The following is a 19,489-nucleotide window of genomic DNA, read 5'->3' as shown; positions in this document are numbered from 1 at the left end:
ACCTCTTTGGTTAAGTTTATTCCTAGGTATTTTACTCTTTTTGTTGCAATTGTAAATGGGATGGTATTCTTAATTTCTCTTTCTGCTACTTCGTTGTTAGTGTACAGAAATGCAACTGATTTTTGTATGTTGATTTTGTATCCTGCAACTTTACCATATTCGTTTATTACTTCTAAAAGTTCTCTGGTGGATTCTTTAGGGTTTTCTATATACAAAATCATGTCATCTGCAAATAGTGACAGTTTCACTTCTTCCTTTCCAATTTGGATCCCTTTTATTTCTTTCTCTTGCCTGATTGCTCTGGCTAGGACTTCCAATACTATGTTAAATAGGAGTGGTGACAGTGGGCATCCTTGTCTGGTTCCTGTTCTTAGAGGGATAGCTTTCAGTTTTTCACCATTGAGGATGATATTAGCTGTGGGTTTCTCATATATGGTCTTTATTATGTTGAGGTACTTTCCTTCTATACCCATTTTATTCAGAGTTTTTATCATAAATGGATGCTGTATCTTGTCAAATGCTTTCTCTGCATCTATTGAGATGATCATGTGATTTGTATTCTTCATTTTATTAATGTGATGTATTACGTTGATTGATTTGCGAATGTTAAACCATCCCTGCATACCTGGAATGAATCCCACTTGATCATGGTGTATAATCTTTTTAACGTATTGTTGTATGCGATTTGCTAGTATTTTGTTGAGGATTTTCGCATCGATGTTCATCAGTGATATTGGCCTGTAATTTTCTTTTTTTGTGTTGTCCTTGTCTGGTTTTGGTATCAGGGTAATGTCAGCTTCGTAGAATGAGTTAGGGAGCTTCCCCCCCTCCTCAATTTTTTGGAAGAGTTTGAGAAGGATAGGTATTAAGTCTTCTTTGAATGTTTGGTAGAATTCACCAGGGAAGCCATCTGGTCCTGGACTTTTATTTTTGGGGAGGTTTTTGATTACTGTTTCGATCTCGTTACTGGTGATTGGTCTATTCAAATTCTCTACTTCTTCTTGATCCAGTTTTGGAAGGTTGTATGATTCTAAGAATTTATCCATTTCTTCCAGATTGTCGAATTGGTTGGCATATAGCTTTTCATAGTATTCTCTTATAATCTTTTGTATTTCTGAGGTGTCTGTTGTAACCTCTCCTCTTTCATTTCTGATTTTACTTATTTGTGCCTTCTCTCTTTTTTTCTTGGTGAGTCTAGCTAAAGGTTTGTCTATTTTGTTGATCTTTTCAAAGAACCAGCTCTTGGTTTTATTAATTTTTCTATTGTTTTTTGGTCTCCATTTCATTTATTTCTGCTCTGATTTTTATTATTTCCCTTCTTCTACTGATTTTGGGCTTTGTTTGTTCTTCTTTTTCCAGTTCCTTTAGGTGCATTGTTAGATTGTTTATTTGAGATTTTTCTTGTTTGTTGAGATAGGCCTGTATCGCTATATACTTCCCTCTTAGAACCGCTTTTGCTGTATCCCGTAAATTCTGGCATGTAGTATTTTCATTTTCATTTGTCTCCAGGTATTTTTTTATTTCTTCTTTGATTTCCTCGTTAACCCAGTCGTTGTTCAGTAGCATTTTGTTTAATCTCCATGTATTTGTGGCTTTTCTGATTTTCTTCCTATAGTTGATTTGTAGTTTCATATCGTTGTGGTCAGAAAAGATGCTTGGTATTATTTCAATCTTCTTAAATTTATGGAGACTTGTTTTGTGGCCTAACATGTGGTCAATCCTGGAGAATGTTCCATGTGCATTTGAAAAGAACGTGTATTCTTCGGTTTTTGGATGGAATGCTCTGTATATATCTACTAGGTCCATCTGTTCTAGTGTGTCATTTAAGGCCAATGTTTCCTTATTGATCTTCTGTTTGGATGATCTATCCGTTGGTGTAAGTGGAGTGTTAAAGTCCCCTACTATTATTGTGTTACTGTCTATTTCTGTTTTTATTTCTGTTAATAATTGCTTTATATATTTAGGTGCACCTACATTGGGTGCGTAGATATTTACAAGTGTTATATCCTCTTGTTGGATTGTTCCCTTGATCATTATGTAATGCCCTTCTTTGTCTCTTTTTACAGTTTTTGTTTTAAAGTCTATTTTGTCTGATATGAGTACTGCTACCCCAGCTTTCTTTTCATTGCCATTTGCGTGGAGTATCTTTTTCCATCCCTTCACTTTCAGTTTGTGAGTGTCTTTAGGTCTGAAGTGTGTCTCTTGTATGCAGCATATATATGGGTCTTGTTTTTTTATCCAGTCAGCCACCCTATGCCTTTTAATTGGAGCATTTAGTCCATTGACGTTTAAAGTAGCTATTGATAAGTATGTACTTACTGCCATTTTTTAACTTTTTTTTTTTTTTTCCCCTCAGTGTTGTAGTAGTCCTTTTCTGTTCTTTACTTCTTCTATACAGAATTGATGGTCACTTTAGTTTGACCTCTGTCTGAAAGCTATACTCTTTAACTCCCCTCCTCCCTCCTTTTATGTTTTTGATATCATATCTAACCTCTTTTTTGTGCATTTGTATCCATTACGTTCTAATCATGGAAATAGATAATTTTTCCTATTTGTGGTCTTCTCTTTTCCCCTTAAATCAGTCCCTTTAACATTTCTTGTAGCACTGGTTTCTTGGTGACAAACTCCTTTAATTTTTGCTTATCTGGGAAAATTTTGATCTCTCCTTTCATTTTGAATGATAACCTTGCTGGGTAGAGTATTCTTGGCTGTAAGTTTTTTCCTTTTAGCACTTTAAATATATCATGCCATTCTCTTCTAGCCTGTAAGGTTTCTGCTGAGAAGTCAGCTGATAGCCTTATGGGATTTCCTTTGTATGTAACGTGACATTCTCTTGCGGCTTTTAGGATTCTCTCTTTATCTTTGATTCTGGACATTTTGATTATGATGTGTCTTGGTGTGGGCCTCTTTGGGTTTATCTTGTTTGGGGCTCTCTGTGCTTCCTGTACCTGGATGTCTGTTTCCTTCCTTAGGTTAGGGAAGTTTTCAGCTACTATTTCTTGAAATAGATTCTCTGCCCCCTTGTCTCGCTCTTCTCCTTCCAGGACACCTATAACACGGATGTTAGTGAGCTTGATGTTGTCCCAGAGGTCCCTTAGACTGTCCTCACTCTTTTTAATTCTTTTCTCTTTTACCTGTTCACCTTGGGTAATTTCTTCTAGTCTTTATTCCAGCTCACAGATCCATTCTTTTTATCCTCTACTCTGCTTTTGAGTCCCTCTAATGAATTTTTCATTTCCAGTATTGTATTCGTCATTTCTGATTGGTTCTTTTTTATATCTTCCATTTCTTTGTTGACATTCTCACTGAGTTCATCTGTTCTTCTCCCCAGATCAGTGAGCATCCTTAACACTCTTTGTTTGAACTCTCTGTCAGGTAGGTTGCTCATTTCTGTTTCACTTAGTTCCTTTTCTGGGGTTTTGTCCTGTTCCCTTACTTGGAATGTATTCTTTTGCCTCCTCATTTTGCCTCTTTCCCTGTGCCTGTGTCTACGTATTAGGTAGGTCAGCTATGTCTCCTGCTCTTGGATAGGTGACCTTATGTAAGTGATGGCTTAGGAGGCTTCCAGTGTGCTTCCCTCAGTTCTCAATGTTCCAGGGGTGGCCCCTATGTGGGCTACGTGTGTCCCTCTATTGTGGCCTGTTAGCTCTCCCTATAGGTGCCCAGGGAGGCTGAGTTATGCTCCTGGCCAGCTGTTGTAATGCTCAGCTGCTTGTAGTTGTTGTGGGCCCTTCAGTCTCTTTATCAGGTGTGGGGAGCCCCAGCACAGTTGGCTGTAAGTTCTAATACCACATTTGTGTTGCAGTATTTCTTTTAACTGAGTAGGCCCCCAGCGTGGCAGGTTATTAGGCTCAGGGCCTTACAATTGCTGTAAGCCTCTAGCCTATTAGGTCTCTTGTCAGCTCTCTGAGGATTGCAGCTGGGTGGGGCTGGCCTCAGGCACAGGAGCACCCAATTGTTTCAGGCTTTGGAAGGTGGGGCAAACCTCCTATGTGGGTCTTTGAGAAGCACAAGTCTTCTGCAGCTGACAAGCCCTGTTGCCCACAGGTCCACACACACAGTCAACACAGTCCTGCCCCGTGTGAGCGCTCCGACCTCCCCAAGCGGACCCAGTCTCTCCACGGCGGGAGCCCCACACACTCCGCCACCGCCCCACACTCTCCACCCGCTCCTTGTGCACACCCTGCCCGCTCAAGACGGCTCAGTTGCCAGGCTGCAGAGAATCCAGTCACCAATCTATGCAGGCCCACACGTTGCCTGAGGGCTTGTTGTTGGGTGGGGCCAGTCTCTAGGGTGGGCTGCCTGCCCTGGCTGAGCTGGATTAAATCGGTGCTCTAGCGGGTGGAGCAGACCCTGGGCTAGCAGGCCTCAGGGAGAACTCCAATGGCGTCTGTGTCAGCACGCTCACACCAGGCCACAACAATGGCCGCCGCCAATGTCCCAGTCCCTGGAGAGGTCTCACCCCTCACCGAGATGCACTCAGGGCCTATTAGGTGAGTCTCTTGTCACCAAAGCACTGTGCACCTTTCTTTCTGGTGATTTTAGGATGCTTTCTGGAACGGGTGAGTTTGTGCGCGGGCCCTTTAAGAGCCAGTTTTAGTTTCTTTGTGAACCGGGTTTTCTGGGGGTGCTACCCAATGCTTTAGTAGCAGGCAAAGTCAGATATTATGCCGCTGGTGTCGATTGTGCTGGGTCCACAAAATGCCCACAGCGGGGGCGCTCCCCGGCTCAGGGCCCCGCGCCTCCAGGGAGGCTGCGTACCTGTGAGCTGCTCCCGGCAGCCGTGAAGCTGGCAGCTTGTGACGGCGGCATTTTTCCTCTCCGGAAGGGAGTCTCTGCCTCTTCTACCCCAGCTAGGACTGTCCGCTGCTGCAGGAGTTCCTCTTATCCAGTTTTCAGTTCTGTCTCAGGGGTAATTTTTCCACGAGTAGTTGTAAATTGGCTGTGTCCACGGGAGGAGGTGAGCTCAGGGTCTGCCTACGCCGCCATCTTGACTCCCCTAAATACCACCTATGTTTTGATGACTCCCAAATTGGTATCTCCAATATGGATGTCTCCTCTCAACCCTAGAAACCCATAACCAACTTTAACCAATGTCCATTTGGATGACTCACCAGCTTAATGAGGCCAAAGTTGAATTTAATCCAAACCCATTCCTCACACCTTCACCATCTTAGTAAATGCCTTCATTGTTCATCTCATTGCTCAACACACATGCCTCAGAATCTTCGTGATCCCTTCATTTCCCTCACCCATCACACATAATCCATCAGAAAGTGGATTCCAGCTTCAAAATCTATCTCAAATATGTCTATTTCTTTCCATTTAAAATGTCAACAGCTTTGTCAATGCCACTATCATGTCCTCATTTCCCATCTAGTCTACTGAATAGCCTTTTTCTTTCTCTTTCTTTTCACTTTTTCTTTCCTGCCGCTCTCTTTCTACTCCATTCCCCCATACAGGAAGTAATTTTAAGAAATAATAATAATAACATTATTCCCTCACCCTTCCATGCTTCCTATTGCACTTAGAATAAATCCCAAACCCCTTACCATATCTTATGCAACTGAACCTGATCTAGTCCCTGCCCAACTCTACAGACTCTTCCCCCTTGCTGACCAAGGCTCATCCCCACAGATCTTGCCTCAGTTCCTCCAACACAGCATGCTCTCCTGTTTTAAAGCATTTGCACATGATCTTTCCTCTGTCAGGAACCTTCCTCCCATCACTCTTGGCATATCTAGCTTCTTCTCATCCTTCATGATGCATCTGAAATGTTACCACGAGAGTAAAGTTTGCCCCATCTCTACCTTGTTTCTCTTCTAGAACTTATTATAATTTATACATTTTTATTGACTTAGTCTGTTTACTGAAATTGAATATAAGCTGTGCGGGAAATAATCACATCTAACTTGTTCACCATCATATTCCTATAGTCTAGCACAGAGCCTTGCACAACATATTTGTTGAATGAATTAAATAAGGAATTAATGAAACAGCAGGAGGGGAATGACATGGTCAAATCCATGTTTTAGGGCAATGGTTCTTAACTGGGGACAATCTCCCCTCCCCCCAAGGACATTTGGCAATGTCTGGAGACATTTTTTATTGTCATGACTGGGGTGAAGGAGGATTTGCTAATTCGTAGAGGCTGGGGTTGCTGATAAGCATCCTACAAGGCACAGGACAGCTCTGCACAACAAAGAATTATCTGGTCCCAAATGCCCATAGTGCCGAAGGTTGGAAACCGTCTTTTAGAAGATAGGAAACCCTCTTTTAGAGAGATCACGATCACGTTTGAAGACTAAACTATTGCTAATTAGTCTCTTCTTCAATTAGCAGTGGGGAGACCAGTTAGAAGGTCATTCCAGGTAAGAGAGGATGTCCTGGAATGGAATAACGCACATGGTATGGAGAGAAGTAAATATGTGTTTAGGATGTATAGATATAAGATAAATGTTTAGAGTTGACTGTACTTTGTGATTAATTATATGAAGGAGAGAGAGAGTCAGACAGAGAAAGATATCCAGGATTACTTACAAGCTTCTGGTTTAGATGTATAGATAAAACTGGCACATTCACAGAGTCTGCAGATATAGGAAGTTGAGCTCACATGGGGAGGAAGATGCAATCAGTCTTGAATGAAACATGAAGATAAATGGTTGTGGAACTCATGAGACAAGCCTAACAAATTCCACTGCTGAAGTAAGAAACCTAAGATATAAATTCTCAGAGATAAAACAAGACAAATCTTATAAAGGTGAAAACAATATGGCATGAATAAATAGTGTACAGTACAGTTACTATAGATATTTCATAAAAGGGAAGAAAAGAGAATAACATAAAAAAGTAAAAAGGAATAAAACTTTAGAAATGCAGTGATTAAAAACATCTAGAGAAAATAATTGAGATCATACAATAAAACATAAATTGAACTTAAAATAAGTAGAGATGATAAAGAGAGTAGAAAACCTTTAAATTGAATGTGTAATTCCTGTTAGCACAAGTGAACAATGATATGGCCAATTTGTATTGTTTACATGAAAGGAATTTCAAAGTTTCATGGTATACAGAGAAAAGACAATAGGATCCCATTTAAAACAACGATATTAGGGCTTCTAATTTTATTTCCTATCTTTATGACAAAGTTCTTCATCATAAAGATTTATATATGTTTACAGGACCACAATATAAATATATACTTTTGACCAAGAGAAACTCTACTTTAAGATCAAGGCTTAATTGTAAAAGACTAGGATATTTTTAAACACTGGTTGTGGTAGGCTGCAAAATGTCCCTCTCCCCACAAAGATATCAGGTTCTAATCCCTGACACCTGTATATTTTACCTAACCTGGCACAAGAGTCTTTGCAGATGTGATTTAATTAAGGATCTTGAGATGGGGAGATTATCCTGGATTATCTGAGTGGGCCCTAAATGCAATCATACGTAATCTTATAAGAGGGAGGCAGAGGGAGATTTGACACTGACAGAAGTAGAGAAGACGCGGAGAGAAGTGGAGACGATGTGACTGTGGAGACAGATTGGAGTGATACAGACACAAGCCAAGGAATGCTGGCAGCCAGCAAAAGCTAGAAGACGCAAGGAACAGCTTCTCCTGTAGAACCTCCAGAAAAAGCCAGCCCTGCCAACACCGTGATATGTATACTATACAGCAGTATAGTACCAAGTTCACTCTGTCTTTTGATTATGATTTCAGCCCAGTAATATTGATTTTGGACTTCTTGCCTCCAGAACTGTGAGATAACACATTTCTGGTGTTTTAAGCCACCAAGTTTGCAGTAATTTATTACAGCAGCCATAGGAAACTAATACAAAAGTATATTTTAAATATTTGCATATGTTAAAATACAGTTTCAATTTTATCAACATAGAATAGAATGAGATGTAGATAATATTGTTATGAACTGAATTGTGTCCCTCCAAAATTCTTCTGTTGAAGCTCTAACCCCCAATGGGATTATAGTTGGAGACAGAGGCTTTAAAGAGGTAATTCAGGTTAAATGGGCCCTAATCTGATAGAATGGTGTCTTAGAAGAAGAGAAAGAGGAACCAGAGACTTCTCTCTCTTTGCACATGCACAGAAGAAGGGCCATGTGAGCACATAGTGAGAAGGTGGTCGTCTGCAAGCCAGGAAGAAAGGCCTCACCAAAAACCAACCCTGCTGGTAGCTTGATGTTAAACTTCCAGCCTCCAGAACTGTGAGAATATAAATTTCTGCTGTTTAAGCCACCCAGTCTGTGGGCCTCTGTTATGACAGCCTAAACTGACTAATACAAATACGCTTTTTACTTTGCCTTTATCAAAAAGCCATCTTTGCATTATTATGTGACTAATTGCTTACATTTTTCTCCATAACTTGAGTTTGTGCTCAACGTTATACAACATAAGGAGAAAAAGACTGGACTGTAGAAAACTATAAGCATTTCCCACTGAGCCTGCCATACTTTGGAAACTGTCACGGCCATCCCTAGGACAACCAAAGCCGGTGCCCTTCACGTCACTCCCACTTCCCTGTCTTTTCCTCACATACGGCTGACTTTCACTTAATAAGAGAACTGTACAAAAGACAAATATGCATGGGGAAAACTGGCGTAAAACTAGTGATATCATTTAATTTCAAATCAAACCAACAAATGTTTATCGTGGAACTACTAAATTCCAGGCTCCCTGCTAGCTATTAATGATGGAGAAAGGAAAAATACAGACAGGTTTCCTGATCTTACAGGGCTTAAAGTCTATCTATATTCATAAGATCAGGAAGACAAAAAATGAACAGGTAGTTACAAGGGCGGTGAGGGTGTTGGGAAGAGGGATGATGTTCAGAGTGCTGGGGGAACATACCGGAAGGAATTTAACTTGGGAGGCCAGGGAAGACCTGAAGGATGAGTGAGAGTAGGTGAGGAGAAATGTAGGTAGGGAACAAAGAAGGAGAGCAGTCTGGGGTTAGCTTGTGTAAAGGCTTGGGAGAGGTTAAGAAATTTAAGGAAATAAAGAAAATCCACCATGCCTGGAATTTAAAAACAAGAAGGAAAGCAGAGAGGTGAGACGAGAGAGATGAGCAGGAATCAGATCTCAGAGAACACTAAACTATGTGAGGGAGGTTGGTCTTGATCTTAGCTTAGGGGAGACTCATAGAAAGATTTTAATGAGAAGAACGGCGTGATCAGATTTGCATTTTAAAAGGATCATTCTGACTACAGCCTGGAGAAGGAGCTGGAAGGAAGCTAGAAGGAATGCAGGAAAGGAAGCTGGGAAACAAGAAGTGCAAACAAGAGAGAATGGTGATCCTGAATGCATTAGTGGCGGTGGGGATGGATAGACCGGGACAGATAGGGGAATGCATTGACAAGACTGGGTAATTAATTATATATGAGGGGAGGGGAGAGGAAAGAGGCAAGCTGTCTCCCACATTGCTGGTCGTTCTGTTTTGCTATTTACTGAAAGAAGGAAATACCGGTGAAGATTTAAGATGAAAGAGCTCATTTGAATTTGAGATGTCTGTGAGACATCCAAGTCAAGATGTGTGTTTTCTAACTTTAAAAGTAATATAATTTTGGGGCCAGCCTGGTGGTGCAAGCAGTTAAGTGCGCGCACTCTGCTGTGGCGGCCCAGGGTTCGCCAGTTCGGATCCCGGGCGCACACTGACGCACTGCTTGTCAAGCCATGCTGTGGCGGCATCCCATATAAAGTGGAGGAGGATGGGCATGGATGTTAGCCCAGGGCCAGTCTTCCTCAGCAAAAAAAGAGGAGGATTGGCAGATGTTAGCATAGGGCTGATCTCCTCACACACACACACACACACAAAAAGTAACATAATTTACAGGAGACTATTTGGAAAATGGAGAACAAAGCAAAAAAGCAAACATTATCTTTAACCCCGCTACTCAGAAACAGCTACAGGGAACATACAATGTATAGTCTTTTCTCTAAACCTGTACATACACACACACACAGACACACAAGATTAGGCTATTAATATATTGTTTTGCAATCTGTTTTCCCTTTAACAATGAATCATGGTCATTTTTATAGATCATCATTCTTCTACAAAATTATTTTCTTTCTTTCTTTCTTTTTTTTTTTTGGTGAGGAAGATTGGCCCTGAGCTAACACCTGTTGCCAATCTTCCTCTATTTTGTATGTGGGTCACCACCACAGCATGGCTTGATGAGTGGTGTAGGTCTGCGCCCAGGATCCGAACCCGTGAACCCTGGGCCACTGAAGAGGAGTGTACCAAACCCAACCACTACACCATGGGGCCGGTCCCTAAAATATTATTTTCAATGGCTGCATAGGGTTTCATTATATAAGTTTGCTAAAAGGGATTTAACCAATCCCATATTGTTATTAAAAATATATTATGAGAGGGCTTTTATGGCAGTGAAACTATTCTGTATGATTCTATAAAGGTGAATACATGTCATCTCACATGTTTTCAAAACCCACAGAATGTACAACACCAACAATGAACCCTAATGTAAACTATGGACTTTAGGTGATAGTGATGTACGAATGTAGGTTCTTCAGTTGTAACAAACATACCACTCTGGTGTGAGATGTTGATAGTGGGGGAAGCTGTGCATATGTGGGAGTAGGGAACATATGGGAAATCTCTGTACCTTCCACTCAATTTTGCTGTCAACCTAAAACTGCTCTAAAAAATAAAATCTAATATATTAGGATAAGCATCCTTCTATATAAAACTGTTTGCACATTTCTGACTATTTCCTTAAGATAAATTCCAGTAAGTGGAATTGTCTGGTCAAAGGGTATGCTCATATAACAACTTGTTTGTGTCACTAAATTGCCCTCCAGAAAGTTTTTGATAACTTACACTCCAACCAAGAGAGCACGCTTGCGTAGATTTTTGATCCCTGACTCAACAGTGCCCATATTGTATTTCACTCACACCTCCATTTACCCCATCCTCAAAATAGTGCTGTAAAAACATTGGATGTTTCTGTCAACAACATTCCTATTTCTTGACCACAATATAGTACCAAGTTCACTGTCTTTTGATTGCCAACTAGTGAGTATGCCATGCTAATTTGTATTTATTTAAAATTTCAAAGAAATTCCCACATGGATCCCAGATGTTGACCATTTAATGCAAGAAGGTGTTTCCTCATTATACAAATATGGTACGTGTCCAAAATATTGGCATTGTTTCGTTTATGAATCACTTAAAATAACTACATCACAAAAAACAATGGTTCATGTGTGAGTCATAAATTAAACAATGCCAATTTTTTGATGTGCACCACATTTGTATAATAAGGAAACACCTTCTTGGATTAAATGGTCAACATCTGGAATCCATGTGAGGGCTTTAAAAAATTAGTGCTGCATTTTCTTAAATTTTCCTAGTATGGAAAGAAATCCAAAATGGAGGCAACTTTGACAAAAATTCCCTTCTTGCAAGTAGTGCATTGCTTGGTTGGTACAAAAGCTTAAGTCAAAGCAATTTAAGTCAAATTCCATTACAAGGAAGGCCAAGGGAGTCTAAGTCTTTTATTTTTGTTTATTCTAGATCTTTTGCTGTGATATTGTAGAATACAGTTGTAATGCATTGAATGGTGATTCCCAAAAAAGATATGTCCATGTCTTAATTCCTGGAAACTGTGAATGTGACCTTATTTGAAAAAAGGGCCTTTGTAGATACAACCGAGTTAAGGATCTTGAGATGTGATCATCCTGCACTTAGAGTCGGCTCTAAATCCAATGACAGGTGTCCTTATAAGAGAATGGTGGAAGGAAATCTGTGATGCAGACACATAGGAGAGAAGATCATATGAAGTCAGAGGTAGAGATTGGAGTCACACAGCCCAAGCCAAAGAACTCCTAGAACCACTGAAAGCTGGAAGAGGCAGCTTCCTAAAATCTTCAGAGGGACCATGGCCCTGCTGACATGTTGGATTTTGGACTTTTGGACTCCCCAACTCTGAGAGAATAAATTTCTGTAGTTTTAAGCCACACAGTTTATGGTAATCTTTTATGGCACCCCTAGGCAACTACGATGGAAAATTCATAGTAATAGGATTAGATATACATTATGAATTAATCCTATCAATGTATCTTATAGAAACTTGACATGCCTGATTTTTTGGCTTTCAATTAGCATCAAGCACTTGATGGTTCTGCTTTGGGTTTATATAACATTAAATGCTCCCTTTTAACCTTAGAATGTTCTGATCTCAAAAGTTTTTCCCCATAATTTCTGTTGTTCAAGCAACTTTGAGAGAATATCCATAGTGTTGTGAGAGCTGGGGGATTCTAGACGAAATAGGCAAAGCAGCCTTATCATCCCAGCCTTCAAAATGGTGATAGATGCCAGGCACCCATTAGTTTGTTTGACTTCTGCCCACATTGTGGACAATAAGACATACTTGAAAAAGCTAAATAATGTATCGATGTGACTGTAAAGCACAATTAAAAGGAGGTAGAATATTACCCTATGTTAGTAAGTTTGCTGCTGGCTATGTACTGAAATCCAGGCGTGTACACTCCCTTGGATTTTGAATGGATGGGATACATTTTGAAAAACTTCATGGTGGCTTTTTAGAAGAGGCTCTCCATTTGGTATGTTTGATACTCTCTGATGTTCAACACCACTGAAAGTATAAGTCCAAACTTCTTCAATTTTCATTCTACGTCTCATGTTTGCTGATCTTTCATTTAGTTAAAAGAAATCATAAGCATTATATTGTTTTTCTTAAGTACATTTTATGGTACAGGAGCCCATGATCATTCTTTTCATGACCTCCCCATCTCCTGGCCCCATCCCCTGGTCCACCTCAAGAAGTGATAAAGTCACAATGGAATATTATATAGCCATCATAAATAGTTTCAAAGAATTTTTAATAGCACAGGAAAATGTTTTCTGTATAAAGTTGAGTAAAAAAAAAGCAGGATAAACTGGATATACACTATGATCCAAATTTCTTTAGACACACGTTTACATATACGTACATTCAAAAGTGAAAATTTTTCACGAAAGAGCTAAATTGGCTATCTCCAGATGGTGGAATTACATATGAATTTTTCCTTGTTAGCTATATTTTTCAAGTGTGTTGCTTTATAATGAGCATGTATAATTTTTAATAGCCAAAAATAACAATGTAATGGAACCCAACTAATAGCTGGAAGCTAAGAACCATCTTTGTGAGGCTAGCACCATGTCTTTAACGTTGTTGTTTATTTCAGATATGGTTTATAAAGGATATAAATTAATTCTGCAAAATTTCCCTATATATTCAAGAATACTTATCATCCTGATTGCCCCCCACTTGTGTTATTTGCTTTTTCTTTACTCTTCCTACCCATTACGGGTACAGGTTGATCTGAGGCTGAGAGGGTAGAAGGTAGGGTACACTACGGACAAAAGAAAGCTAGGGAATTCTTCCCCTGGACTCTTTCTGCCTCTTCTTGGGATCAATGTGGCCTCAATAGAGGAGAGAGAGCACAGAAAACCAGCAACGCCAAGTAGCTTGTATTCCTCTGAATAGTGGAGCACTTAATAACCCCCCACCCTGCTGCAAATGGAGAGATGAGGTTTTAGAGGATGTCAGAAGATTATATTTTTGCCCCAAATTTACTGGATCCAGTCACTGGCAGCATGGGATATTTCCAAAGTTGTTTGGCAAGAAGGCTAGATTGTAAGTTGCTTGAGGGCAAGGACCATGCTTTCCCTCATATTTGTTTACATAGAGGCTAGGACAGTGCCTCACACATAGCGCCCAATAAGTGTTGAAATCCAGAAAGAAAAAATATTTTTGTGGATTTCAGATGGCTGCAGTGGCAGTGTCTAACAAGCTTAGGAACACAACGGAATGAGCTTTGTTGTATTCAAGGCCAGCAGAGCTTGACGAAATCATTGGTCATCAGGGGATGGGTCGTAGAACACGTTGGCAAGTACGTAGCTTTTAAAAGGACGCATCAGAATGGGGAGTGAAGGGGGGCAGAAAGGACGTGTGTGGTTTGGACAAGCATATGTAATTATTATTTTATATTTGAAAAGTGGAAAAAGTAGGTGTATAATGATTCTCAGAGGGTAGAGCTGGAGGTATGGATGTTGAAGAGCGTGTATGAAATATCTGTCCAAATCTGAGCACGTACCCAAAACTGGGTGGAAGGTGTGGCATGTTCATGTGTATGGATTTTTTAAAGTTTGAGAACCACTAGAGTAAATAATTGAGTTCCCCATTCAAACCACCTCATTACCAAGAAAATAGAGTTGCTTTTAAACCTCGATGATCGTGGCCTTCACTGTCTCCAGATCCAGTGATCATTCCTAACCTGCTTATATACTTCCAACCCTTTATATTCAGCTTTATAAAATATTTCCCTTTATAAAAGCTAGAGGATGGTGCTCACCGTTTTTTCTTCTCATCCACTTAGGATCCATTTGACAAGTTCTTTTAAAAATTTTTAAAGATTTTATTTATTCATTTTTTTCCCCCCAAAGCCCCGGTAGATAGTTGTATGTCATAGGTTCACATCCTTCCAGTTGCTGTACGTGGGACTCGGTCTCGCGTTGGACGGAGAAGTGGTGCCTCGGGGCGCGCCCGGGATCCGAACCCGGGCCGCCAGCATCAGAGCGCGCGCACTTAACCGCCAAGCCACGGAGCCGGCCCTTAAAAATTTTTAAATACTTCTGCCCCCAGGCTTCTATGGTCCTGGCGCTTACTGGAGCAGTATTTGTCTAAAAGATACTATGTGATCACATGGAGAAAAGGAGTCTACATCTAAATAACAAAGGGAAATGCAGGTGTAAGTACACTGTAGGTGGAGGGAGGGTTAGCAGAGCACAAATTAAGGGAGAAGGGAGACCCTTGTCAATGAGAATATCAATCTCAGCAGTTCTCTCCGATTCAGGTAAGTGAAGGAACAACAGGCACATGTGTGTCTATGTGTTTGTGTGTGTCCTAAGTATCCCTCACATACTCATCCAAAGTGTTCTGTTCCTAAGCTTGAACACATTCCAAAGTGGGAACCAATTAAAAGATTTGCATATTGAACTCTCTTGTATATTCAACTATCAGGGCAATCTTACAGACAGAAGCCTCTCCTGGGTCTCAGAGCTCAGGACGCAACTCGGCGGAAGATCATTCCAGCACCAATTAGCCCACTTCTAAAACCTCAGTAATCAGATGGCCCTGACACAGGTTTCTCTCACTTGATTTTCCAGTTATTCTCACGAAACATTGACTACAGAGAAGCACTTTATGATTTTTAGCAGAGTAATTAAAAAAATACAATTCCATTTCACACTGAAACACCCCTATGGGACTATTCTCTATAGAGGCTACAGAGTTGGAGGCGTTTGCAATTCTTTACTTTCCCTAAACTTCAAAACTAATAGAGAAAATCCTGAAGAGAAAACCATTCCCCAAGGAAGAGACTATAAAGTACAATGTACTTCTGAATTTCTTTAAAAATAAATCTCACTGCAATCCCCCAAATGTACATCTTACAATGCATCCCATAGCTGGGTGAATACATTCCCCAGTGGTACGCACTCCCGCATGGTTGGTAAGATTCCAAGATTTGCAACTTGAGTGCCAGGGCCCAAATCCCATTTATTGACCTAATGACCTGGGCAATCACCCTAACCATACTGCCACAGGTCCCTTGTCCGGGTAACAGGAATCCTGAGAACAACGGTCCCCACCTCATAGGGCTATTGTCATGAGGATTAAATGAGTTACTCTACCCTAAAGGTCTGGGACAGTCTCTAGCACATAGAAAGGACCCACTAAATGTAAATGAGGTTCACATATACAAAGAAAAGAAACCATACTATAAATCATTTTAAGATAGGGTTTAAAATTTAAATTGTTGTCAGCAGATCCCTGCATCTACTTCCCACAAAGAGACACTGAGACAAGCTTCTTCTGAAATGACTTTTAAGTAAGAGATCTTGTGATAAAGACACAGGCTGGCATACACCAATGCAAATTCTATTCATACAAAATAATTTCCTGATGCTGACTAAAACCGTTATCTTCTGAAATACTAATTTTTCTAAAGCCTAAACCTTCAAAGTCTATAGCTAAGAACATAAGCAAATGAGAAGCCACTCTCTTCACGTGGCTTTCTCACTAACAAAATTCCAAAAAAATCACGAACTTCTAATAATGTTTCTTGTCCACAGATTAATAATAACCTAGTTCAAAACCACATCATTGCCTTTTTCTGCCTCATTTCCTTCAAAGTGAAACATAATTTTTCTTGGACCTGGAATAAAAATTTCTAGATTAACTAAGCAAATCATTACCAGAAATGCAATTTTATAATAATACTATTTCAAGGTACTCAAAAACATAAAACATCTGTCTGGTGTTCGTTAATACAAAAAAATAACCTAACATATATAGTGTATACCACCTAAGTGGAAAATTGAGTCTATAACTAGGAGTACAAACAGAAATCACTACAAATTCCATCAGTATTGCGTTTTGAAGTCCAGTTGGGAACATTTTAAGAACTGTGACACTTCTTTAAGTCTTGGCTGGAGGTCGCAAACTGCTTGGCACAGATGTTTTGTTTGGCCAATAAAGTATTTTAAAATTACTAAACTCAAGTATCTTTAGGTGGGCCACGTCCTCTAACTACCTGACAGGACCTTAAAGGCATTTCATTTTGCAATCCCTGGTTAAGGCCCATCCTTACAGAGAAGAGATCAAAAGCTAATCATTAGTTAAATGGGAACCTCCCTCACTAATGGCCTGATAAAGTCCAGAGACTTGGAAATCAAGGATGCTAATTGTTATATTCAGAAATTCTTCTAGGTTGCTTGTTGGATTAATTTTAAATGTATACTTTCAGTGTCTGTATCTAACAGCAGCTCATTTGATTAGGATTACTGAGCTAAGTTGTTAAAATTCATTTACAGCTGGATCCTGAAGGAAACCAGAAAATCCAGAATTTTTAAAAACACATTCTTGTGGTATGAATTATTCTCACAAAATTAATAACATTCGGTCAACAGTTGGTTTTTCTTAATACAAAAGGAAATGAATTTGCTTAATGCAATATTTAAAGAGGAACTGGCCTCTACAATTTTAATGCATATTTATATATATACACACAGACAGACATATGCATATATACACATACTCAGAGCAGGGACTGAGCCAACTTTTACTCTCATTCTTTTCAGTTCCATCTTACTTTCTGAGGGATTCTATTCCACTTACAAATTAAATCTGAGTCTAGGACCCAAATAAAAGAACACTGGAGAGGGTCTCCTAAGGCATTAGTTCACACATCACTCCGAAGGTGTTAGGTTTTAGGCACTGAAGAGGCACAAGCTAGCTGGCTTTAGAGTCCAAACGCTACTAGTTAAGTGTTTTTTTAAATTAACATGGAGGAACGTCTCCGTTCAGACGGCCCCAGGAAGTGCACCCTTGTCTCCAGCTTCTTCTTCAGAACACAAATACAAGGCACCTTGCAGTGAATTTGCTTCTGGGGGCAGTGCCCCTGAACTCTCCTGGATTAGTCTTTCTGAAGGTTCTGGCGAATTCTCCCTCCATCTTGGACTCGAGTGCTGTCGGGAGACTTCCCAGAGTGAAGGACACGGAGAAGGGAAACCCAGAGCAGATCGCGAGAGGGGATCCTCTTGAAGGCCCACTTCTTGGATACACCTGTTGGAAAGCACTTCCTTCTCTTTGGAATTCCGCCATTTCATCCTTCTGTTCTGAAACCAAATTTTCACCTATTGATAAAATAATTGGACAAAACGATCACTTATTCCATATTACTTCACTTCAGCATTTTAAACTGTAATTTCTCCTACTCTGCCTTCGACAGAATACCTTAGTATGAGAGCCAGCCTGGCAAAGTCCTTATGGCTTTTCACATGGGCTCCTTCAAAACCATCTGAGAAATTACTTTAGTATAATATCTCCACACACACTTATGAAACAAAACGACTGTGGTAAATTGGTTACCTCCTGTAAGTCTGACATCTTTCAAGACTGATTTAACTCTCTTTGATATTTTAATACATCATTTAGTATGTGCTAGATTATTTATTCAAAGGAAATGTAATCGACTAGGAATAGCATCTGAGGGTTTATTTTGTGCCAGGCGTCAGGCCATGCAGTCTACGTGGATTATATAATTGGATGCTCACAGTGACGGCAAGAAGCCCTCATTACACATATAAGAAAACAGGTTCAGAGCGATGAACCAGTTCAAGGTCACACAGCTAGTAAAATGGAAGCGCTTAGGCTAGAACCATGACTGTCCCATTCCAGTGTCCAGGCTCTTATAAACATTGACCTCATCAGGAACTTTTGGAGACTGAATTAAGAATACATTTTATAATGCTTTGACAAATTGCAGGTTTTATACAGTTTCCAAGTTTGATGACTCCCAGGATTCATCAAACTCAAAGAATTAGGCTCAGAATAACAACTGACTGTAACTAAACCAAAAGTGCTTATGTTGGTGATTTCTGATTTGAGCCATACCATCCCCCTCAGCCCACCTGAGTATCTCTTTACTATTAACCTCTCTTTATACCTACCATGTAGTCAGCTGTGCCTCAGCAGAAAACTTCACAATTGGTTTCCTGATATCTTAAAAGGCAAACACATTGTTTTCCTGTGTGTTACATTGCATCCTTACACGAACAATTTAGTAGATTTCCTTTATTTTTTTTTATTTTTTATTTTTTTGCTGAGGAAGATTGGCCCTGAGCTAACATCTGCGCCCATCTTCCTCTATTTTATATGTGGGACGCCTGACACAGCATGGCTTGATGAGCGGTGCATAGGTCTGCGCCCGCATCCAAACCCACGCGCCCTGGGCCGCTGAAGCGGAGTGCATAAAGTTAACCACTACGCCACCAGGCTGGCCCCAGTAGATTTCTATTTTTAAAACAAAAACTGGAGAATTTTTACCTAAAGAAATAATTATTAAAGTGTATCAGCCAAATATTTCTCCCAATGAAGGAAAAAATTCTATCTGAGACGGTCTTTCCAGATGGGCAAAACAATTTCTTCCTTCTTTCAACCTGATTGGCAATGTTCTAAACGGCTACAAAAGAAACCTACCCCAGGCAACTGAGTCCAAAAGACTGCCATCTCAGTTACAATCCTGTGATTAAGGCTTTCCATGAGAAAAAAGTACTAATGTGTACATACCAGAGCATTTGGTTCTATTCATGAACTCATTTATTATCTGCAGTGGGCATTTACTTCTAGAAAGCCTGCCAAGTATTTCTAATGGGTTTTCACTAAGACACTTATTTGTTCCCATTAGCGATTCTTGCCTTTCTCATCACATTCATTTTTTTCTTCTTCCTTTAGCTTTTCTGTATATCTAGAAATTTTTTTGAGTGATAGCTCAATGAAAAAAAATCATGAAAGAAGTTTTTTCACAATCACAATATGTATTGGGACAAATGTACATATTTGGGGGAAATCATAAATAAAAATTCTACCTCTCAACAAATACA

The 19,489-nt window shown here is 39.9% G+C and overlaps 1 protein-coding gene and 1 long non-coding RNA gene across 2 annotated transcripts in view; one reads left to right on the top strand and one right to left on the bottom strand.

The window, feature by feature from the left end:
• Positions 1 to 4,375: 4,375 nt before the first annotated feature.
• On the top strand, positions 4,376 to 11,999 carry LOC147914755 (uncharacterized). Its single transcript, XR_015554886.1, has 2 exons — positions 4,376 to 4,493; positions 11,753 to 11,999. It is a non-coding gene; the product is annotated as an uncharacterized LOC147914755 (long non-coding RNA).
• A 3,848-nt stretch (positions 12,000 to 15,847) lies between these two features.
• The window catches only part of DBX2 (developing brain homeobox 2), a 35,901-nt gene continuing 32,259 nt past the window's right edge, over positions 15,848 to 19,489 (bottom strand). The window contains exon 4 of the mRNA XM_004428920.3: positions 15,848 to 17,740. Coding sequence (XP_004428977.2) covers positions 17,408 to 17,740 — 333 coding nt within the window. The 3' untranslated portion in view covers positions 15,848 to 17,407. The remainder of the gene's footprint in view (positions 17,741 to 19,489) is intronic.

Source organism: Ceratotherium simum, chromosome 17 (assembly GCF_057802395.1).
Source record: "Ceratotherium simum simum isolate JZ-2026a chromosome 17, ASM5780239v1, whole genome shotgun sequence".
Lineage (NCBI taxonomy): Eukaryota > Metazoa > Chordata > Mammalia > Perissodactyla > Rhinocerotidae > Ceratotherium > Ceratotherium simum.
Note: the sequence above shows the minus strand (reverse complement) of the source record. Positions and strands in the feature narration are given on the sequence as shown.